The sequence below is a fragment of the Amblyraja radiata genome, chromosome 2, assembly GCF_010909765.2.
Source record: "Amblyraja radiata isolate CabotCenter1 chromosome 2, sAmbRad1.1.pri, whole genome shotgun sequence".
In the NCBI taxonomy this organism is placed as follows: domain Eukaryota; kingdom Metazoa; phylum Chordata; class Chondrichthyes; order Rajiformes; family Rajidae; genus Amblyraja; species Amblyraja radiata.
This window is the reverse complement of record NC_045957.1, coordinates 117135010-117159896: the sequence shown is the minus strand read 5'-3', so window position 1 is coordinate 117159896 and position 24887 is coordinate 117135010. Positions and strand designations below refer to the sequence as shown.

The 24887-nt window shown below is 45.2% G+C and overlaps 1 protein-coding gene across 4 annotated transcripts in view; it reads left to right on the top strand.

The window, feature by feature from the left end:
- Nucleotides 1–24887, top strand: part of carmil1 (capping protein regulator and myosin 1 linker 1) — a 320941-nt gene that overhangs the window by 145844 nt on the left and 150210 nt on the right. For all 4 annotated transcript variants that reach the window (XM_033014174.1, XM_033014166.1, XM_033014169.1 and 1 more), the window contains exons 12-14: nucleotides 8301–8387; nucleotides 11201–11304; nucleotides 18098–18175. In XM_033014174.1, the coding sequence (XP_032870065.1) occupies nucleotides 8301–8387; nucleotides 11201–11304; nucleotides 18098–18175 (269 nt within the window). The remainder of the gene's footprint in view (nucleotides 1–8300; nucleotides 8388–11200; nucleotides 11305–18097; nucleotides 18176–24887) is intronic.

The window sequence follows — 24887 nt, the reverse complement described above, 5'->3', positions numbered from 1 at the left end:
TGATAATATGAGGGTGGGAGCGGTGGGCACGTAATCGCTCATCGTAACTCATCGCTACAATGCAAGGAGCATTCGTAATAAGGTGGATGAGTTGAATGTGCAGATAGCTATTAATGACTATGATATAGTTGGGATCACGGAGACATGGCTCCAGGGTGACCAAGGCTGGGAGCTGAACATCCAGGGATATTCAATATTCAGGAGGGATAGACAGAAAGGAAAAGGAGGTGGGGTAGCGTTGCTGGTTAGAGAGGAGATTAACGCAATAGAAAGGAAGGACATTAGCTTGGAGGATGTGGAATCGGTATGGGCAGAGCTGCGAAACACTAAGGGGCAGAAAACGCTAGTGGGAGTTGTGTACAGGCCACCTAACAGTAGTAGTGGAGTTGGGGATGGCATCAAACAGGAAATTAGAAATGCGTGCAAAAAAGGTAAAACAGTTATAATGGGTGACTTCAATCTACATATAGATTGGGTGAATCAAATTGACAAGGGTGCTGAGGAAGAGGATTTCTTGGAATGTATGCGGGATAGTTTTCTAAACCAACGAGAGAGCAGGCTATTCTAGACTGGGTATTGAGTAATGAGGAAGGGTTAGTTAGCAGTCTTGTTGTGCGTGGCGCCTTGGGCAAGAGTGACCATAATATGGTTGAGTTCTTCATTAGGATGGAGAGTGACATTGTTAATTTAGAAACAAGGGTCCTGAACTTAAAGAAAGGTAACTTTGAGGGTATGAGACGTGAATTGGCCAAGATAGATTGGCAATTGATTCTTAAAGGGTTGACGGTGGATATGCAATGGAAGGCATTTAAAGACTGCATGGATGAGCTACAACAATTGTTCATCCCAGTTTGGCAAAAGAATAAATCAGGGAAGGTAGTGCATCCGTGGATAACAAGTGAAATCAGGGATAGTATCAAAACAAAAGATGAAGCATACAAATTAGCAAGAAAAAGCAGCCTACCAGAGGACTGGGAGAAATTCAGTCCAGCAGAAGAGGACAAAGGGCTTAATTAGGAAAGGGAAAATAGATTATGAAAGAAAACTGGCAGGGAACATAAAAACTGACTGCAAGAGTTTTTATAGATATGTGAAGAGAAAAAGATTAGTTAAAACAAATGTAGGTCCCTTGCAGTCAGAAACAGGTGAATTGGTCATGGGGAACAAGGACATGGCAGACCAATTGAATAACTACTTTGGTTCTGTCTTCACTAAGGAAGACATAAATAATCTGCCGGAAATAGCAGGGGACCGGGGGTCAAATGAGATGGAGGAACTGAGTGAAATTCAGGTTAGCCGGGAAGTGGTGTTAGGTAAATTGAATGGATTAAAGGCCGATAGATCCCCAGGGCCAGATAGGCTGCATCCCAGAGTACTTAAGGAAGTAGCCCCAGAAATAGTGGATGCATTAGTGATAATTTTTCAAAACTCTTTAGATTCTGGAGTAGTTCCTGAGGATTGGAGGGTAGCTAATGTAACCCCACTTTTTAAAGAGGGAGGGAGAGAGAAAACGGGGAATTACAGACCAGTTAGTCTAACATCGGTAGTGGGGAAACTGCTAGAATCAGTAATTATAGATGGGATTGCAGCATATTTGGAAAGTGGTGAAATCATTGGACAAAGTCAGCATGGATTTCTGAAAGGTAAATCATGTCTGACGAATCTTATAGAATTTTTCGAGGTTGTAACTAGTAGAGTGGATAAGGGAGAACCAGTGGATGTGGTATATCTGGACTTTAAGAAGGCTTTCGACAAGGTCCCACATAAGAGATTAGTATACAAACTTAAAGCACACGGTATTGGGGGTTCAGTATTGATGTGGATAGAGAACTGGCTGGCAGACAGGAAGCAAAGAGTAGGAGTGAACGGGTCCTTTTCAGAATGGCAGGCAGTAACTAGTGGGGTACCGCAAGGCTCAGTGCTGGGACCCCAGCTATTTACAATATATATTAATGATTTGGACGAGGGAATTGAATGCAACATCTCCAAGTTCGCAGATGACACGAAGCTGGGGGGCAGTGTTAGCTGTGAGGAGGATGGTAGGAGGCTGCAAGGTGACTTCGATGGGCTGGGTGAGTGGGCAAATGCATGGCAGATGCAGTATAATGTGGATAAATGTGAGATTATCCACTTTGGTGGCAAAAACAGGAAAGTAGACTATTATCTGAATGGTGGCCGATTAGGAAAGGGGGAGATGCAACGAGACCTGGGTGTCATGGTACACCAGTCATTGAAAGTAGGCATGCAGGTACAGCAGGCAGTGAAGAAAGCGAATGGTATGTTAGCATTCATAGCAAAAGGATTTGAGTATAGGAGCAGGGAGGTTCTACTGCAGTTGTACAGGGTCTTGGTGAGACCACACCTGGAGTATTGCATACAGTTTTGGTCTCCTAATCTGAGGAAAGACATTCTTGCCATAGAGGAAGTACAGAGAAGGTTCACCAGACTGATTACTGGGATGTCAGGACTTTTCATATGAAGAAAGACTGGATAGACTCGGCTTGTACTCACTAGAATTTAGAAGATTGAGGGGGGATCTTATAGAAACTTACAAAATTCTTAAGGGGTTGGACAGGCTAAATGCAGGAAGATTGTTCCCGATGTTGGCGAAGTCCAGAACAAGGGGTCACAGTTTAAGGATAAGGGGGAAATCTTTTAGGACCGAGATGAGGAAAACATTTTTCACACAGAGAGTGGTGAATCTCTGGAATTATCTGCCACAGAAGGTAGTTGAGGCCAGTTCATTGGCTATATTTAAGAGGGAGTTAGATGTGGTCCTTGTGGCTAAAGGGATCAGGGGGTATGGAGAGAAGGCAGGTACAGGATACTGAGTTGAATGATCAGCCATGATCATATTGAATGGCGGTGCAGGCTCGAAGGGCCGAATGGCCTACTCCTGCACCTATTTTCTATGTTTCTATGTTTCTATGTAACTCCCCATAAAATCAAGATCATACTTCAAACTGGTAAGTTTTCTTTTTTTCTTACTATTTTACTGAAGATTTTAAAGCTCTGTGATTTCACGCCGGTATGAATCCAGGCGTCACACACTGAATGGATTGACCATGGATGAGTGTAGTCCTTAAAGCATTCAGACATAACGTAGTTAAGTAATGACACTGATGCTTTAAAGTGAAAATAATTCTTTTTTTAATAGTTACCCCTCCCATTCTGGGGAGAAACTAGGAAACAGAACTTAAAACGGTACGTGCAAACACCCCCGGTCCGGTTATAGGTTTGTTGTAAAACCGGTGAAACATCCGTTCATTTGCCCATCCTGCAGCCGCTAGGATGTCGTCGAGGGGCACGTCCATTGCTCTTGCTGCCGACGTAGATGCAGCCCTGGTGGAGTGTGATTTAAAAATGTCAATGTTCTCTCCTGCTTCCGACATAACCTCCTTTAACCATCTGGAGACGGTTTGGGTCGATACCTTATGATGAGGTTTTTTATGACTGATCAGGACCGCTTGCTCAGAGCCTCTGAGGCTCCTCGTGACTCTCAGATAATTATGTAAATGTGTTACCACACACAACCGTGGGTCCTCAGGATATGCCAAGAACTCTTATCTTAATCCCTGGCATTCCTGGCCTGCTCTGTTTTATCAAGTCCCTGATGACAAAAGTTATCTTGTTGACATTGGTGGTCATGTAGTCCAGTCGCAACTTTTGCAGAGTCTGAACTCTTTGTGCTGTTACCAGCGCCATCAGCATGACCACCTTCAGGGTGAGTTTTGATTATGGTAAGGACATAGGCGGTGCCCACTGTCGAAGTAGAGTAAGCACCACGCTCACATCCCAGATGTCCGTGTACCTTGGCCTTGGTGGTGTAGAATTGTATATACCCTTCATAAATTTGGTTATGAAAGGGTGCGTTCCTATCGACCCGTGCTCTGCCTCCAATATTACATAGGAGGATAGTGCGCTTCTGGCACTATTGATTGCACTATAGCCCATTTTATGGTCGTAGTACAGGGTGGATAGGAACTCTAGTACATCCGTGATCCGAACTGTGTCATATAAGATGTTGTTGGCATTGCAGAACATTTCCCACTTCTTTATATGCGAGACGTACTGTTTTTTAGTACTGTTTCGTTTGGACAGTCTAAGACCTTGGTATGGCCTCCTCAGAATCTGCAAACCAATAAATTGATTTGGTCATGTAGTGGATGGTTGCTCTCCATAACTGGGTGCACTAGGAGGTCCCTGCTCTTGGGTACAGCCATTAATGGCTGGGTTATTATTCCCAAGATCTTCGGGAACCAGGCTTGTGTAGGCCAATCCGGCACTACCAAAATGCCTGTGGCTTTGTCTTGCTTGATTTTTGTCAAGCATTGGCTGATGAGGCAAAATGGAGGAAATGCATACATGAAAATTCCTCCCCAATTGAGGGAGAAAGCATCCACTGCCATTGCTTCTGGATCCGTCTCCCAGGACACATATTTGGGTAACTGATGGTTTAATCTAGATGCAAACAGATCAATATCTGGGATGCCAAATCGTGTCGTTATTTCATTAAAAACTGCACGATTCAACATCCACTCTGTGTTGTCTTTAAATTGTCTTTAAATATCCGTGACCTGGCATCTGCCACCGTGTTGTATCTACCTGGTAGATAGACAGCCATGACCCAAATATCCCTCTCGATACACCAGTGCCAGATAAGATTTGACAATCTGTCATAAGATACAGATTTAACACCACCCATGTGATTGACATATGCCACCGCTGTAGTGTTATCAATCTGAATCTGAACATGCACATGTTGCATGTTCCTGCAAAAAGCCATGAGCCCACAATGTGCCCCCAACAATTCTAGGTAATTAATTCCATGTTGAAGAATTAATTCGATGGAGCTGTTCCCAAACCAAGTTGTGATGCATCTTGATAAAATGATAAAATATAGCTTTCTATAGTATATGGAAGAACTGCAGAAAAATCGAAGGTAGACAAAAAAGCTGGAGAAACTCAGCGGGTGAGGCAGCATCTATGGAGCGAAGGAATAGGCGACGTTTCGGGTCGAGACCCTTCTTCAGACTGATGTCGGGGAGGGGGGAGGTGGGAAAAAGAAAGGAAGTGGCGGAGACAGTGGGCTGTGGGAGAGCTGGGAAGGGGAGGGGAGGGGAAAGAGGGAGATGCAAAGACGACCTGAAATTGGAGAAGTCAATGTTCATACCGCTGGGGTGTAAACTGCCCGAGCGAATTATGAGGTGCTCCTCCAATTTGCGGTGGGACTCACCTTGGCCATGGAGGAGGCCCAGGACAGAAAGGTCGGATTCGGAATGGGAGGTGGAGTTGAATTGCTAAGCCACTGGGAGATCAGGTTGGTTATTGCGAACCGAGCGGAGGTGTTGGGCGAAGCGATCGCCAAGCCTACGCTTGGTCTCACCGATGTAGAGCAGTTGACATCTGGAACAGCGGATGCAATAGATGAGGTTGGAGGAGGTGCAGGTGAACCTCTGCCTCAACTGGAAAGACTGCTTGGGTCCTTGGATGGAGTCGAGGGGGGAGGTAAAGCGACAAGTGTAGAATTTCCTGCGGTTGCAGGGGAAAGTACCAGGGGAGGGGGTGGTTTGGGTGGGAACGGACAAATTGACCAGGGATTCAATGCTTTCTATAGTCTCATTTTATCACAGAGATCAAAAATGTGAATGTTTTCTACATTAAAAATAAGCATCCTTTAGAGCCAAGTACCAAATTACAGTTAATGAAGGGGAAAGATCTGCTGCTTTTAAATAAACATGTGTGTATAGGGAGCACACATAATTTATCGACTTATCATTTGCGCATCACGCAGATGCCGTGCGACAATTTTGTACATCCCGAAATCCTGGGGCACCGCGTGTCACTGCCTACGTCACCACGTACCATGTGCGCTTAATGCGTACCATGCGCACATCGTGACGCGTAAATTATGTTGTGTAAATTAGGCGCAAATGACACCCAAGTGGGACAGGCCCTTTAATTTAAACATAGTGGAAGCAACATTAAAATGTCACCAGTGGTAGTCACTTTGAGTCACTACATCCACCTATACTATTTTATAATGCATCTGATCTCCTCTTGTGTCTGCCATCCTTTCTCAGTGTGCTTACATGCAGTTGAATGGTGAACACAGTGATCTCAAACTTGCAGTTCAAGCACGAAATTAAAGCAAAATCATAATGTCATAAGTGTTAGGAGCAGAATTAGGCTTTTCGGCCCATCAAGTTTACTCCACCATTCAATTGACAATAGACAATAGCTGCAGGAGTAGGCCATTCGGCCCTTCGAGCCAGCACCGCCATTCAAAATGATCATGGCTGATCTATCTCCCCCTCCTAACCCCATTCTCCTGCCTTCTCCCCATCACCCCTGACACCTGCACTAATCAAGAAACTATCGGTCTCTGCCTTAAAAATATCCATTGAGATCAAGAAAATCAAGAGCTAGGTAGTCAATTATTCTGGGTAGGAAGTTTCCAAATATCTCCAGATTTAGGGACAGTTTCTTCCCAGCTGTTATAAGGCAACTGAACCGTCCTCACACCAATTAGAGAGCGGCCCTGACCTCCCATCTACCTCATTGGAGACCTTCGAACCATCTTTAATCAGACTTTACTGGACATTATCTTGCACTAAACGTTATACTCTTTGTCTCTTTACACTTGAGATGGTTCCATCCATGAATTTTGCCTTCTCCAATTTATTAAGATTATTCTATAAGTGATAGGAGCAGAGTTAGGCCATTCGGCCCTTCAAGTCTACTCCGCCATTCAATCATGGATGATCTATCTCTCCTGCCTTCTCCCCATAACCCCTGACACCCGTACCAATCAAGAATCTGTTAATCTCTGCCATAAAAATATCCACTGACTTGGCCTCCACAGTCTGCTGTGGGAATGAGTTCCACAGATTCACCACCCTCTGACTAAAGAAATTCCTCCTCATCTCCTTCCTAAACATTTGTCCCTTCATTCTGAGGCTGTGCCCTCCGGTCCTAGACTCTCCCACTAGTGGAAAAATCCTCTCCACGTCCTCTCTATCCAGGCCTTTCACTATTCTGTAAGTTTCAATGAGGTGCCCCCTCACCCCCCTTATTGTTGAAAGTATATATTCCTAAAATAATAAATCGAAGATCTCATTGCCGTTAGGGCACTGAATTAATTTCCTTTATGTGTATTAGCTTCCTTAATTGAATTTTTACCATCATAAAACCTGAGGTGTCTCTATCCAGCATGTTACAATGGCACGAATTAGTTGCCTGGGCTATTTTCAGCCGGTGTTTCAACACTGGAAATGCAGTATGATTTGAATAGATTAATGCTTCTTACCTGAAAGCAGTTTGCTCTATTTCGAGATACGGAGCGAAAACAGGCCCTTCGGCCCACCGGGTCCGCGCCGACCAGCGATCCCAGCACATTAACACTATCCTATACCCACTAGGGGCAATTTTTACATTTATCAAGGCAATTAACCTACAAACCTGCACGTCTTTGGAGTGTGAGAGGAAATGGAAGATCTGGGAGAAAACCCACGCACGGGTCACGGGGTGAACGTACAAACTCCGTACAGACAGCACCCGTAGTCGGGATTGAACCCGGGTCTCCAGCGCTGCATTCGCTGTAAGGCAGCAACTCTGCCGCCGCGCCACCGTACTCGAGACATACGGAACTGCAGATGCTGGTGGACATAAAAGATGCAAAGTGCTGGCGTAACTCAACGACTTGAAAGATTTAATGGGAACCTGAGGGGTGACTTTCTCACACAAAGGGTGGTGGGTGGATGGAACGAGCTGCCGGAGGAGGTAGTTGAGGCAGGGACTATCGCAACGTTTATGAAACATTTAGGGGGTATATGGATAGGACATGGTTTAGAGCGATATGGGGCAAACGCAAGAAGGTGTAGATGGGACATGTTGGTCGGTGTGGGCAAGTTGGGCCAAAGGGCCTGTTTTCTCTCTGTAAGACCCTCTGACTAATAAAGTGGTGGATTAACTCAACCGGTCGAGCAGCATCTCTGGAGAACACTCCAAAAGACGTACAAGAATGTAGGTAATTTGGCTTGGTAAATGTAAAAATTGTCCCTAGTGTGTGTCGGATAGTGTTAGCGTGCGGGGATCGCTGGTCGGCGCGGACCCGGTGGGCTGAAAGGGCCTGTATCTATAAACTAAACTAAACTAAACTATACACGGGTAGTTTCTGGTGGAGACGCTTGTTAAGACTTTGTGACCTTTTTTTTGCTCATCCTCTCATTGGAGTTGATGTAGTTTTAAAATTGTGCTTTTGTTTCATTAAGTATTAAAAATCGGCTTATGTGTTGCAGGAACGGCTTCCCTGAGCAGCCAATTTGCCAAAATTCCAAAGGGGCTGAAACATTTAAACATGTCGAAAATCTCTCTGTCACCCAAAGGTACGTAAAAATCGGAGTTATTGTTTCTGTTGAGGGCGTGAGAGGGGAGTTGGGAGAGGGAGAGGGGGAAAGGGAAGGGGAGGGGGAGGGGGAGGGATCGGACTTCACTGGAATCTGGGTATCGGGAGATAGCACTATTGGGTTTTTCTCCGAGATCTTCGGTTTCCTCCCCCACTCCAAAGACGCACAGGTATGTAGGCAAATTGGCTCGGTAAATGTAAAAATTGACCCTAGTGTGTGTAGGATAGTGTTAATGTGCTGGTCGGTGCGGACTCGGTTGGCTGAAGGGCCTGTTTCCGCGCTGTATCTCTATACAAAACTAAACTTAAATATCAACATTTCCTATCTCCTCTAGTCACATTAATTTGATAATGGTTTAATTTAAATGGTTTTAATTTAAATGGTTTTAATTTAATTGGCTTTAGACTGAATGTGACGGTGCTCCAGTTAGACATTTACATCTAGCAGCTAATGGCTGTGGGCCTCAATATATAATCAGTGTGTAGTTGGACTGGAGATTGCATGAGAAAACATTCTCATTACCGAATCATGAAAGACTAAACAAAAATAAATTGTGTCGTTGGGGTCGATTGGATGGAAGCATCAGTGAGCACGACAAGCAAACAGCTGAAGATAGACTTAAGATAGAGAGTTAGATTTAGCTCTTATGGCTAATGGAATCAAGAGATGTGGGGAAAAAAAGCAGGAACGGGCCACTGATTTTGGATGATCAGCCCTGATCGTATAAATGTGAGGTTATCCACTTTGGTGGCAAAAACAGGACGGCGGATTATTATCTGAATGGTGTCAAGTTGGGAAAAGGGGAAGTACAACAAGATCTGGGGGTCCTTGTTCATCAGTCAATGAAAGTAAGCATGCAGGTACAGCAGGCAGTGAAAAAAGCTAATGGCATGTTCAAGAAGGAACTGCAGATGCTGGAAAATCGAAGTTAGACAAACGTGCAGGAGAAACTCTGCGGGTGCGGCAGCATCTATGTAGCGAAGGAAATAGGCAACGTTTCGGGCCGAAACCCTTCTTCAGACTGATCTATATACTGATATACTGATAGACTTTTGTCTACCTAAAGCTGATGGCATGATGGCCTTCATAACAAGAGGAGTTGAGTGTAGGAGCAAAGAGGTCCTCCTGCAGTTGTACAGGGCCCTAGTGAGACCACACCTGGAGTATTGTGTGCATTTTTGGTCTCCAAATTTGAGGAAGGACATTCTTGCTCTTGAGGGAGTGCAGTGTAGGTTTACAAGGTTAATTCCCAGGATGGCGGGAATGTCATATGTTGATAAAATGGAGCGGCTGGGCTTGTATACTCTGGAATTTAAAAGGATGAGAGGAGATCTTATTGAAACATATAAGATTATTAAGGGATTGGACAATGTTCCTGATGTTGGGGGAGTCCAAAACCAGGGGCCACAGTTTAAGAATAAGGGGTAAGCCATTTAGAACGGAGATGAGGAAGCACTTTTTCACCCAGAGAGTTGTAAATCTGTGGAATTCTCTGCCTCAGAAGGCAGTGGAGGCCAATTCTCTGGATACTTTCAAGAATGAGTTTGATAGAGTCCTTAAAGATAGAGGAGTCAAGGGAAATGGGGAGAAGACAGGAACGGGATACTGATTGTGGATGATCAGCCATGATCACAGTGAATGGCGGTGCTGGCTTGAAGGGCCGAATGGCCTACTCCTGCACCTATTGTCTATTGTCTATTGACTTTTAGGGTCAGGACCCATCTTCAGACAGAGTCAGGGGAGAGGGAATCTAAATATCCATTTTGGTAGGTACATTGATGGTAATAATAGGTATTGATGAATATTAATGTATCAATAATATGTATTGATAGTGAATCGAAAAAGAGCCTCTTTCTGCACTGTATCTCTAAAAGTCTAAAGTCAGTTAACCTACAAACCTGTGCGTCTTTGGAGTGTGGGAGAAAACCGGAGATCTCGGAGAAAACCCACGCAGGTCACGGGGGGGAACCTACAAACTCCATACAGACAGCACCCGTAGTCAGGATTGAACGCGGGTCTCTGGGCTGTATAGCAACAACTCTACCGTTGCCCCACCCTGCTGCCCTGGATATGATACCACTATCAAAGAATGTTGTGTGAGTTGACAATATGCTTAATCTCATTGAAGAACCAACCTCCCTTCCATTGTCTCCATCTACACCTCACGCTGCCTCGGCAAGGCCAGCAGCATAATCAAGGACCCCGGCCACTCCCTCTTCTCCCCTCTCCCATCGGGCAAAAGGTACAGAAGTGTGAAAACGCACACCTCCAGATTCAGGGACAGTTTCTTTCCAGCTGTTATCAGGCAACTGAACCATCCTACCACAACCAGAGGGCGGTCCTGAACTACTATCTACCTCATTGGTGACCCTCGGACTATCCTTGATCGGACTTTGCTGGCTTTACCTTGCACTAAACGTTATTCCCTTATCATGTATCTATACACTGTGGATGGCTCGATTGTAATCATGTGTTGTCTTTCCGCTGACTGGTTAGCACGCAACAGAAGCTTTTCACTGTACCTCGCTACACGTGACAATAAACTAAATTAAACTAAACACTCTTATATTTAGCCGTAGGTTCAAATAAATATTTTTTAATGAAACGTGCACATTTTTTTAATCACTTAGTCTGTGCCAGACTGCATTTACAGCATTTATTATTAACGCATGTTTCAATTTTTTCCTTTGCTGGCGTTTTGTCTTTAATAGTGTGGAATAGTCTTGGCAGGTTTTGTATCCCAGTACAAAATGTGTGGACGAGTGTTAATTTTGTGTTCCGTGTGATTGCAGGCGTGAACAACCTTGCCCAAACTCTCAGTGCCAACCAACAAGTCTTTAACTCTCTCACGCATCTGGACCTCGCAGGAAACTTGCTCCGTGGCGATGATCTGTCAGTAAGTTGGACTTAATTGATGGGTTAACATATGATGAGCGTTTGACGGCACTGGGCCTGTACTCGCTGGAGTTTAGAAGGATGGGGGGGGGTACCTCATTGAAACTTACCAAATGGTGAAAGACCTGGATAGAGTGGATGCGGAGAGGATGTTTCCACTAGTGGGAGAGTCCGGGACCGGAGGTCACAGCCTCAGAATAAAAGGGCGTACCTTTAGAAAGGAGATGAGAAAGAATTTCTTCAGTTAGAGCATGGGGAATCTGTAGAATTCATTGCCACAGACGACTGTGGAGGCCAAGTCAATGGATATTTTTAAGGCAGAGATAGATAGATTCTTGATTAGTACGGGTGTCAGAGGTTATGGGGAAAGGCAGGAGAATGGGGTTGAGAGGGAAAGATGGATCAGCCATGATTGAATGGCGGAGTAGACTTGATGGACCGAATGGCCTACATCTGCTCTTATGAACTTATACACAACTCCCCAATAACACGCAAAGCACCAGAAACAAGATGAATATTGGGTTTAGATGTAGGTTTATTGTCACATGTACCAAGGTACAGAGAAAAGCTTTTGTGTTGCCTGCTATCCAAATGGATCAGATAGTACACAATCAGATGTGGCGGCACGGTGGCGCAGCGGTAGAGTTGCTGCCTGAGGGGTTACGGGGAGAAGGCAGGAGAATGGGGTTAGGAGGGGGAGATAGATCAGCCATGATTGATTGGCGGAGTAGACTTGATGGGCCGAATGGCCTAATTCTGCTCCGAGAACTTATATGAACTAATGGCCTAATTCTGTTTCTAAAACATATGATAAAGGGGGCTAGAATGTAAAAACTACAGGAGTTACATCCACAATCTTCCAGTCTTCCAGTCATCCAGTGCGTGGGTTTTTTCCGAGATCTTCGGCTTCCTCCCACATTCCAAAGACGTACAGGTTTGTAGGTTAATTGGCTTGGTAAATGTAAAAATTGCTCACTAGTGGTTGTCGGATAGTAGGATGTACGGGGATCGCTGGTCGGCGCAGACCCGGTGGGCCGAAGGGTCTGTTTCCCTGCTGTATCTCTAAAAAGAAGGTACTATGATAACATTTAAAAGATAGATGGGCAAGTACATGGATAGGAAAAGCTTTAAGGGATGTTGGCCAAATGGGGTCAGGTGGGACTAATGCAGATGAGGCATCTTGGGCCAAAGGGCCTGTTTCCATACTGTATGATGCTAGATTCTGGCAATGAACTTGAAGCATGCAGAATTGCCACCCAGAATTTCAAAATCAATGCATTGATGACTGGATAAATTCCTATTTGTGTCTGGGATGATGAAGACAGCGGTGAGATGGCGGTGGCCTTATACGAGGACCAGAGGACAGGTTTAAGGTGAAGGGGATAAGATTTAATAGGAATCTGAGGGGTGACGTTTTCACACAAAGGGTGGTGGGTGTATGGAACAAACTGCCAGAGGAGGTAGTTGAGGCATGGATTACCCCAACGTTAAGAGACAATTAGACAGGTTCATAGGACAGGTTTGGAGGAATATGGACCAAACGCAGGCAGGTGGGACTAGTGTGTATGGGACATGTTGGTCAGTGTGGGCAAGTTGCGCTAAAGGGACTGTTTCCACGCTGTATGACTCGATGGTGAAAAATGTAAAGTTAATACCACTTTTTTCTCCAGGTGATATTAAAACTGATTTTAATTAACAATAGAATTTTCACAGAAAATGAAAATTGATCACTTTGCATTTTCCGTCATGGAAAATGAACAATTTGCTGGAAATTAATAGCTGAAGAGATACAAATGTGTAGGAAGGAACTGCAGATGCTGGTTTAAACCGAAGATAGACACAAAAAGCTGGAGTAACTCAGCGGGACAGGCAGCATCTCTGGAGAGAAGGAATGGGTGACGTTTCAGGTCGAGACCCTTCTTCAGATACAAATTAGCAAAACATTCAAGCCTTGAATCTAGCTGAGACAACATTGAACACAATAAACTAAAATAGTTTAGTTTAGTTTAGAGATACAGCGCGGAAACAGGCCCTTCGGACCACCGAGTCCGCACTGACCAGCGATCCCCGCACATTAACGCCATCCTACATGCACTTGGGGGCAATTTACAATTTTTACCCAAACCAATTAACCTGCAGTTTTTGGAGTGTGGGAGGAAACCGGAGATCCTGTAGAAAACAACGCAGGTCATGGGGAGAGCGTACAAACTCCGTACAGACAGCGCCCATAGTTAGGATCGAAACCGGGTCTCTGGCGCTGTAAGGCAGCAACTCTACCGCTGCGCCACCGTGCCACCCCTTATAGTAGCAATGTTACAAAATTTTGAGATTTTAAAAATCAAGTCTGTAATTTATCCCATCAGATAAAGCATAAAAATAAGTTTAATTTGACACCTAATTCACTTTCATATCTCAAGTATTTAAAAAGTTATGGCCATTTTCATACTCGGAAATGAGCATCTTGTTCCCTATTGATTTTCTATGGACATAACAAAAAAGCTGTGATCGTGAACAGTCAAAAGCCCATAACTTTCTTAAAAATTAAGAGAACTGAATGAAATTTTCAGTTATCATAGATTGAAGCATTCTGAAACAAATATAAAATAATCTTACTTGGATGACCTGAAATTAAAGCATATAATTAGTTAGTTACCTAATTGTAGCTAATTTCAGACTTCAATTACTAGATCTAAACATCTATCCATTTCTTAATAAATGATTAACATTTTTAAATAGCCTAAATGTCCAAATAATATTCACAAATAATTCACAATAAAACATGATTTTTAAATCTCATTTACATTAATTTATAGGCCAAATGGAAGGAATTCAGTGTTCAATTGCTGTAAATAAATGCCCATTTTAAATCAGCTTTCCAGTGGCTCCCTGTGGAACGCGCTGGTTTAGAACGTTCACATTGCGGTAGATTTGTGCCCCAAATGCCCAGAAAAATACTGCGGGATATAATGGGACCAAAATGAGCTACTCGCAATATTAAACTTTGTATAAAGGGATCTTTAGAAGCCCTTTTTAATGTAAAAATATACAGCCTACCTTCTGTGGTTTGCTTTATGAGACCCTGCGGTTGCTGGCGGTCGCGGGTTTAGAGATTGATTTTTAAACTACTATAACTATTATTCAAGGCCTTTAAACCTAATAATAGCTTTTGCGACGGGGTCTTCCAGCGATTTTTCGTTAATAATTAACTAGGCTGAACATCTTCGATTTGAACAGCCTAGAGAAAATCGCGTTTTAAACCCGCCCCCCTCTAAACGGCGCCAAAATCGCGCACACCCGCAGCGGCAGATTTTCAACGACGCTTCAGGTAGGCTTTGCAACATACCTACTTATAGAGATAGGAGGATTCTCTCAGACACTGGACCTGTTGGATTTACCAACATAATAGGCAAGAAAGTGCTCTTCCCATGTCATGAACAATTAATCACATGAATGGTCTCTAACATACCTGAGAAAACTGTACGGTGCAAAATTTAATACCTAGTTATTCTGTTGTCTCTATCAATGTTTGTCATCTATAATCAATGATTTGGATGAGAACGTGCCTGCATGAGTAGCAAGTTTGCAGATGACACTAAAGTGGGTGGTTTTGTAGATAGTGATGATGGTTGTAAACGATTGCAGCAGGATCTTGATCGATTGGCCAGGTGGGCTGAGGCATGGTTGATGGAATTTAATACAGAGAAATGTGAGGTGTTGCATTTTGGGACGACTAACAAGGGCAGGACCTACACAGTGAATGGTAGGCCTCTGGGTAGTGTTGTAGAGCAGAGCCGAAACGTCACCCATTCCTTCTCTCCAGAATGTCCTTCTTACACATTATAGGTAGATGGTTTTGGAGGAGCGTTCATCAGTCAGAGTATTGAGTATAGAAGTTGGGAGGTCATGTTGCAGTTGTATAAGACGTTGGTGAAATGTTTAAGAAAGAACTGCAGATGCTGGAAAAATCGATGGCAGACAAAAATGCTGGAGAAACTCAGCAAGTCAGGCAGCATCTATGGAGAAAAGGAATAGTATTGTGTTCAGTTCTGGGCACCACATTATAGGAACGATCTTGTCAAACTGGAAAGGGTTACAGAGATGATTTACGAGGATGTTGCCAGGGCTAGAGGGTCTGAGCTATAGGGAGAGGTTGAGTAGGCTGGGTCTCTATTCCTTGGAGTGCAGGAGGATAAGGGGTGATCTTATAGAGGTGTATAAAATCATGAGAGGAATAGATCGGGTAGATGCACAGAGTCTCTTGCCCAGAGTAGGGGAATCGAGAACCAGAGGACATAGGTTTAAGGCGAGGGGGAAAAAGATTTAATAGGAACCTGAGATGTAACTTGTTAATATAAAGGGAGGTGGGTGTATGGAACGAGCTACCGGAGGAAGTAGTTGAGGCAGGTACTATCGTTATATTTAAGAAACATTTAAACAGGTACATGGATAGGACAGGTTTAGAGTGATATGGACCAAACGCAGGCAGGTGGGACTGGTATAGATGGGACATGTTGGTTGGTGTGGGCAAGTTGGGCATGATCCATATCCCTCTATTCCCTGCACTTCCATGCACCAATCTAAAAGCCTCTTAAACACCACTATCGTAACTGCCTCCACCACCCCTGGCAAGGCGTTCAAGGCCCCCACCCCGTGTTAAAAAAAACTTGCCCCGCACATCTCCGTTGGACTCGCACTGGTTTAATGGCCCTGTCCCACTGTACGAGTTCATTCAAGAGCTCTCCCGAGTTTTAAAAAAAATAGTGGTAAGCACGTAGAATGTACGTAGCGGATACGTCGGAGCTCGGGGACATCTCTTAGCGGCTCGTAACGCTAACGGCAGGTACTGGGGAAACACGGTAAGCTCGGGAAGACTCGTGAAGATTTTTCAACATGTTGGAAAATGTCCACGAGAGCCCCGAGTACCTACGAGCGGCCATTACCGTAAATCTCCGAGTTCGAATCAGAGCAAACTCTGGGGAAAAATTGAATGAATTCGTACAGTGGGACAAGGCTATAAGTAGCAATGTTACAAAATTTTGAGATTTTAAAAATCAAGTCTGTAATTTATCCCATCAGATAAAGCATAAAAATAAGTTTAATTTGACACCTAATTCACTTTCATATCTCAAGTATTTAAAATGTTATGGCCATTTTCATACTGGGAAATGAGCATCTTGTTCCCTATTGATTTTCTATGGACATAACAAAAAAGCTGTGATCGTGAACAGTCAAAAGCCCATAACTTTCTTAAAAATTAAGAGAACTGAATGAAATTTTCAGTTATCATAGATTGAAGCATTCTGAAACAAATATAAAATAATCTTACTTGGATGACCTGAAATTAAAGCATATAATTAGTTAGTTACCTAATTGTAGCTAATTTCAGACTTAAATTACTAGATCTAAACATCTATCCATTTCTTAATAAATGATTAACATTTTTAAATAGCCTAAATGTCCAAATAATATTCACAAATAATTCACAATAAAACATGATTTTTAAATCTCATTTACATTAATTTATAGGCCAAATGGAAGGAATTTAGTGTTTAATTGCTGTAAATAAATGTCCATTTAAATCAGCTTTCCAGTGGGTCCCCGTGGAACGCGCTGGTTTAGAACGTTCACATTGCGGTAGATTTGTGCCCTCAAATGCCCAGAAAAATACTGCGGGATATAATGGGCCCAAATTGAGCTGCTCGCAATATTAAACTTTGTATAAAGGGATCTTTAGAAGCCCTTTTTAATGTAAAAATATACAGCATACCTTCTGTGGTTTGCTTTATGAGACCCTGCGGTTGCTGGCGGTCGCGGGTTTAGAGATTGATTTTTAAACTACTATAACTATTATTCAAGGCCTTTAAACCTAATAATAGCTTTTGCGACGGGGTCTTTCAGCGATTTTTCGTTAATAATTAACTAGGCTGAACATTTTCGATTGGAACAGCTTAAAGAAAATCGTGTTTTAAACCCGCCCCCTCTAAACGGCGCCAAAATCGCGCATACCCGCAGCGACAGATTTTCAACGACGCTTCAGGTAGGCTTTGCAACATACCTACTATAAGACTTGGATAGGATTTCATTGCAAAGTCGGAAATAAAAAACGTTTAAGGGCTTGTCCCACTTGGCGATTTTTTTCATCGACTGCCTGCATCATTGACTGACGTATCAGGTCACCGAAAAATTTGGGGCGTGACGCGGCGTGATGACGTATTGACACACGGTGTTTCCTCAAGTGACGCAACTTTTTTTTGTCGCCGCTGGATTTTGAAATGTTCAAAATCTTTTGGTGACACTGATATGACGCCAGCGGTCACCGAACAAAATCGCCAAGTGGGATAGGCCCCTTTACGCTCGAGTTCAACTTAACAAGATTATTAAGGTTTTGGACACTCTAGAGGCAGGAAACATGTTCCCGATGTTGGGGGAGTCCAGAACCAGGGGCCACAGTTTAAGAATAAGGAGTAAGCCATTTAGAATGGAGACGAGGAAACACTTTTTCTCACAGAGAGTGGTGAGTCTGTCGAATTCTCTGCCTCAGAGGGCGGTGGAGGCCGGTTCTCTGGATGCTTTCAAGACAGAGCTAGATAGGGCTCTTAAAAATAGCGGAGTCAGGGGATATGGGGAGAAGGCAGGAACGGGGTACTGATTGGGGATGATCAGCCATGATCACATTGAATGGCGGTGCTGGCTCGAAGGGCCAAATGGCCGACTCCTGCACCTATTGTCTATTGTCTAATGAGTAAAGTTACAGAGCATTTTATTCAAGGTTTATTTTGTCTGTCTTTTTACAGAACCTGTACAATTTCCTATCCCAGCCAAATGCGATTGCTCATCTTGATTTGTCCAACACAGACTGTGCATTAGATATGGTACGTACTACTTCTCTTTCTTGCTGTTGCCATTTATATGTTTCAAAGCAATGATCTGAATTTTCCAGTTAATGGCTCAGATAAAAAAAAATTTGTTTAGTTTAGGGTAACAGCGCAGAAAGTGGCCCTTCGGCCCACCCAGTCCGCGCCGACCAGCGATCCCCGCACATTCACACAAGCCTACAAGCACCAGGGACAATTTACACTTATGCCAAGCCAATCCGGTAGGCGGCGCGGCTCTCGCCAGCAGCGGCCTCTGCAGTCCGTCTGCGTTTTTATTATTTTATGTCTATGTTTTTATGTAGTTTTTGTTATTTTTGTTGGGGTATGTGTGTGGGGGGGTGGGGGGGTTGGGGGTAACTTTTAAATCTCTCCCTGCACGGGAGACCCGACCTTTTCTTTGTCGGGTCTCCGTTGTCGTTGGGGCTGCAACGAGGAGCGGCCTCCAACAGGAAGGCCGGGAGCTCTGGTGCCGACTACTCACCTCACCGTCGCGGAGCTGGCCGAGTCCAGAGCGGGTGGAGCTGTGGTGGACGCTGCTGCGGCCCGACCCCCGGAGATTCGGTGGCTGCAACTGCGGGTTTGGCGGACGGTAACACCGGGAGCCCGCGGGTCCCTGGAGGGAGACCGCTTTCCGGGGCTCCCGCAACGGCGACTTCTCCCGCCCGAGTTGCGGGGTTGAAGAGCTCCTGGAGCGGGGCCTTACAGCACCGCCCCGCGCGGCTTGGAATGGCGGCGGGACTGCGAGCGCACGCCGGGGGCTCTAACACCAAGACCCGGTGTGCGACCTTGCATCACCCGGCGTGGCTTAATGGCCACGGGACAATTCGCCATCGCCCGCCGGGGGCTTTGACTTTGACTCTGACATCGGGGGGGAGGGTGCAGTGGAGAGAGAAGTTTTTTTGGCCTTCCATCACAGCAATGTGATGGATGTTTATGTAAATTATGTTGTGTCTTGGGTCTATTTGTTTGTAATGTATGGCTGCAGAAACGGCATTTCGTTTGGACCTCAAGGGGTCCAAATGACAATAAATTGAATTGTATTGTATTGTATTGTATTAACCTGCAAACCTGTAAGTGTGGGAGGAAACCGAAGATCTCGGAGAAAACCCACGCAGTCACGGGGAGAACATGCAGGCAGCAGCCATAGTCGGGATCGAACCCGGGTCTCTGGCGCTATAAGGCACCGTACTGCGTGGTAAGGCACCGTACTGCTGCGCCACCGTACCGCCTTGATTCACATCCGAGGAATCGGCCTGCAAGGATTCGGCTGGATCATGGCAGCACCGTGACGCAGCAGTAGAGTTGCTGCCTTACAGCGCCAGAGACCCGGGTTCGATCCTCACCACGAGTGCTTGTCTGTACAGAGTTTGTACGCTCTCCCCATGACCTGCGTGGGTTTTCTCCGGGATCTTTGATTTCTTCCCACACTCCAAAGACGTACAGGTTTGTAGGTTAATTGGCTTCAAATAAAAATTGTAAATTGTCTCTAGTGTGAGTAGGATAGTTTTAGTGTGCGGGTATAGCTGGCCGGTGCGGGCTCGGTGGGCCAAAGAGTTCGTAAGTCTAAAGTAAATCTATGCAGAAAATGCAATTTAATTTGTGCGGCACGATGGAGTTTGTACGTTCACCCCGTGACAACGTCTCTGAGCTTTCTCTGAGAACTTCGGTCTCCCCCCACACTTCAAAGACGTACAGGTTTGTAGGTTAATTGGCTTGGTATATAATGTAAAATTGTTCCTAGTGTGTAGGATAGTGCCAGCGTGCGGGGTGGTCGATTATTCGGCGTGGACTCGGTGTCTCTGGGCAATCTAAGGCAGCAACTCTATCGCTGTGTGTGTTGGATAATGTTAGTGTGCGGGGATCGCTGGACCGGTGGGCCGAAACGCCAGTTTCCGCGCTGTATCTCTAAACTAGAGGCACATTGGCCTTCATCAGTCAGAGCATTGAGTATAGAAGTTGGGAGGTCATGTTGCAGAAGTATAAGCCGTTGGTGAGGCCACATTTAGAGCATTGTGTTCAGTTCTGGGCACCGTGTTATAGGAAAGCTGGAAAGGGTACAGAGAAGATTTACGAGGATGTTGCCAGTACTTAAGGGCATGAGTTATAGGGAGGGGTTGAGCAGGCTGGGACTATTCCTTGGAGCGCAGAAGGATGAGGGGTGATCTTGCAGAGGAGTACAAACTCATGAGAGGAATAGATCGGGTAGACGAACAGAGTCTCTTGCCCAAAGTTGGGGAATCGAGAACCAGAGGACATAGGTCTAAGGTGACGGGCATAAAGATTTAATAGGAATCTGAGGGGTAACTTTTTCACATAAAGGGTGGTGGGTGTATGGAACGAGCTGTCAGAGGAGGTAGTTGAGGCTGGGACTAACGCAACGTTGAAGAAACACTTGGACAGCTACATGGATAGGACAGGTTTAGAGGGATATGAACCAAACGCAGGCAGGTGTGAGTAGCATAGATGGGACATGTTAGTCGGTGTGGGCAAGTTGGGCCGAAGGTCCTGTTTCCATGCTGTAAGACTATGACTCTATATTAGCCATTTTTCCCCGCATGCTTCCCCAGCATGTAAGCTCTTGGGTTAAACACATTACAAGCTCATCACACTCCTTATAATTTTCAAAATTCCCGACATCAGAGAGCCAGATGGTAGGGATCTGATCTGTGAGATGGAAATATAGAAACAGAGAAAACAGTTTCAGGAGTAGGCCATTCAGCCCTTCGAGCCAGCACCGCCATTCAATATGATCATGGCTGATCATCCAAAATCAGTACCCCGTTCCTGCTTTTTCCCCATATCCCTTGATTCCGTTCGCCCAAAGAGCTAAATCTAGAGGCAGGAAACATGTTCCCAATGTTAGGGGAGTCCAGAACCAGGGGCCACAGTTTAAGAATAAGGGGTAAGAACATTTAGAACGGAGATGAGGAAACATTTTTTCATACAGAGAGTTGTGAGTCTGTTGAATTCTCTGCCTCAGAGGGCGGTGGGGGCCGGTTTTCTGGATACTTTCAAGAGATAGGGCTCCTAAAGACAGCGGAGTCAGGGGGATATGGGGAGAAGGCAGGAACAGTGCACTTATTATGGATGATCAGCCATGATCACATTTAATGGCAGTGTTGGCTCGAATGGACGAATGGCCTACTTCTGCACCTATTTTTTATTGTCTATTGTCTATAACTATATTAAACTAAACTAAACGAAACTTGAAGCTGTCAGCCATTTCCACACCCGCACCATTGATACTGATCGGGGTATGTACTCCCCCACGCTTCCTGGAGTCAGTAACTAGCTCATTCGCCCTGCTGGCTTTGACCAAGAGGTGTTCATCCTGAAGAAGGGTCTCGACCCGAAACGTCACCCATTCCTTCTCTCCAGAGATGCTGCCTGTCCCGCTGAGTTACTCCAGCATTTTGTGTCCACATCTCCTCATCATCTTCCTGTACTCCATCTCGTCATCGTTCGTGGTTCTGCCCACATAGATAACAATAGATAAAAGATAGTCTGAGGGTCTCCAATGACAATAGGCAATAGGTGTAAGAGTAGGCCATTCGGCCCTTCGAGCCTGCACCGCCATTCACTGTGATCATGGCTGATCATCCACAATCAGTACCCCGTTCCTGCCTTCTCCCCATATCCCCTGACTCCGCTATCTTTAAGAGCTCTGTCTAACTCTCTCTTGAAAGCATCCAGAGAATTGGCCTCCACTGCCTTCTGTGGCAGAGAATTCCACAGATTCACAACTCTCTGGGTGAAAAAGTTTTTCCTCATCCCCGTTCTAAATGGCCTTCCCCTTATTCTTAATCTTAATGGACGGGTGGATTGATAGTTTAAATGGAGACAGTGAATTGCCCCTAGTGTAGATGAGCGCTAAATCTAGACGGTGAGGGGGGAGGGGGGGGTTTACACTGTGCAGAGAATAGCCTCACATGTGTCATTGACAGTTTTAGAGATACAGCGTGGAAACAGGCCCTTCGGCCCACCGAGTCCGCGCCGACCAGCGATCCCCACGCACTAACACTATCCTACACACACAATAGGGACAATTTACATTTATACCAAGCCAATTAACCTGCACGCCAGTATTTCATTGGAGTGTGGGAGGGAATCAGAGATCTCGGATAAAACCCACGCAGGTCACGGGGAGAACGTACAAACTCCGCACAGGCAAGCACCCGTAGTTGGGATCGAACCGGGGTCTCTGGCGCCGTAAGCCCTGTGAGGTAGCAACTCCACCACTGCGCCACCTTGCCTCCACAGTCGGTCTCGCCTAGATCGCCTAGCACTGCCTGATTTCATGAGCTCCATGTTGATCACTCACTATTCAAGTATTGAACTGGCTGCAGCACAGAATAGAATAGAATATGTTTATTGTCATTGCACAAAACTGAGCAACGAAATTCCATTTGCTTCTCCTCCGTTAAAAGAAATACAACACAACAACCAATACACATATGTACAGTTAGAATGCTATTTATAAATAAATAAATAGATAGAATAGAATAGAATAGAATAGAATAGAATAGAATAGAATAGTAAATAGTAATAGAAGTTAATAGTAAAATAATAGATACATTTTTAAAAGAGTTTAAAAGAATTTAGCGGTATTCCTCGAAGTTACTTCTTGCTTCCCAGTGTTCACTGTTGGAGTTAAGCTCTTTTACCGCACATGGGTAGAAACTATTTTTTAGTCTACCGGTGCGAGCCTGCAGAGACCTGAGTCGCCTCCCCGAGGGTAGCAGAGTAAAAAGGTGGTTGGCAGGGTGGGACGTGTCCTTCTTGATATTTATGGCCCTGCGCAAGCATCGGGCCTTGTATATGTCATCCAAGGAGGGCAGGTTAGCGTTTGTAATGCGCTGCGCAGTTTTTATAATTCCCTGCAGCGCCCTCCTCTCAGCCACAGTACAGCTGGCAAACCACACCAGGATTCTGTAGGTGAGGATACTTTCCACGGCGCATCGATAGAAGGACAGCAGCAGCGGCTGTGAGACGTTAGCTCTCCGTAGAGACCTCAGGAAATACAGCCGCTGATGAGACTTCTTCAAGAGAGTGACGGTGTTCATTTGCCATTTGAGGTCCTGGGAGATGTTTATTCCCAGGAACCTAAAGTCGTTGACTCTCTCCACCATGTCTCCTTTGATGTATAAGGGAGCAGGTTCCTCTCTCCTCTTCCTCCTGAAGTCAACGACAAGTTCTTTTGTCTTTGATGGGTTTAGTACCAGGTTGTTTTTGGTACACCAGACAGTCAGTTTTTGGACTTCATCCCTGTAGGCAGACTCGTCATCGTTGTTTATCAGTCCCATCACAGTCGTGTCGTCCGCAAACTTGATGGTCCTGTTTGTACTGTGTTGGTATACAGTCGTAAGTGTATATTGTATACAAGATGGGACTCAGCACACAACCTTGTGGCGCACCTGTGCTAAGCGTCAGGACTGGGGAGTAATTGAACCCCATCCTGACAGTCTGTGGGCGGTCTGTTAAAAAGTCCTTAATCCATCCACATGTGTTTGCATTAACACCCAGATCAGACAGTTTGTCCACCATTCTGCTGGGGATGATAGTATTAAATGCAGAACTAAAATCTACAAATAACATCCGCACATATGAGCCAGGACGCTCCAGATGTGTCAGTGCAGAATGTAGAGCTGTGTTGATGGCATCTTCCGTTGACCTATTAGCTCTATATGCAAACTGATGCTGATCCAGGGTGGATGGGAGTGAGGACTTAATGTGGGCCAGGACCAGCCGTTCAAAACATTTCATCACGGTCGAAGTGAGAGCAACAGGTCTATAGTCATTCAAGCTCGTAATTAATGTTTTTTTGGGTACAGGCACGATGGTAGCAGTCTTAAAGCATTTAGGGACAGTGCACGTTAACAGAGAGAGGTTAAAGATTTTGCTAAAAACCTCCGCCAACTGGTCTGCACAGTCCCGCAATACTCTCCCTGGGATGCCATCTGGTCCAGCAGCCTTCCTGGGGTTGACCCTGCGGAGTGTTCTTCTGACGTCCTCCGTACTCACAGCGAGTGGCGGGTTGTCAGTGCTGGGTGCGGCTGCAGGTGCAGGCTCTGCCTCATTCAGCTCAAACCGGGCGAAAAAATGGTTGAGCTCCTCAGCTAGCGAGTTGTTACTGCTGCAGATGATCGGCCCCCCCTTGCCCTTATAGTTTGCGAGTTGCTGAATGCCCTGCCAGACACGCCGAGGGTCCCTCTCGTTGAAATACCCCTCTATCCTTCTTCCATAGGCTGTCTTTGCCTCCTTAATGGCTCTCTTTAGTTTAGATCTGGCAGTGCTGTACAATTCATCACTGCCAGATCTAAAGGCTGAGTTCCGTTCTCTCAGCAGGTTCCTGACATCCCTGGTCATCTATGGTTTATTGTTTGGGTAGCACCTGACCTCCCTGTTGACAGTGACGTTGTCAATACAGTTCTGTATATAGAACATGACTGTGGATGTATATTCATGTATGTCCTGGTTTGCAAACAAGTCCCACTCGGTGCGCTCAAAACAGTCCTGAAGTTGGGCGGCAGCGCCCTCGGGCCAAGTCTTTATGCTTCTCACACTGGGCTTGGTTCTCATAATGAGAGGTCTGTATGCCGGGGTGAGAAAGAGTGATAGATGGTCAGACTGGCCGAGATGAGGGAGAGAGGAGGCTTTGTATCCATCCCTAATGTTGCTGTACACGTGATCCAGTGTATTTTGACCTCTC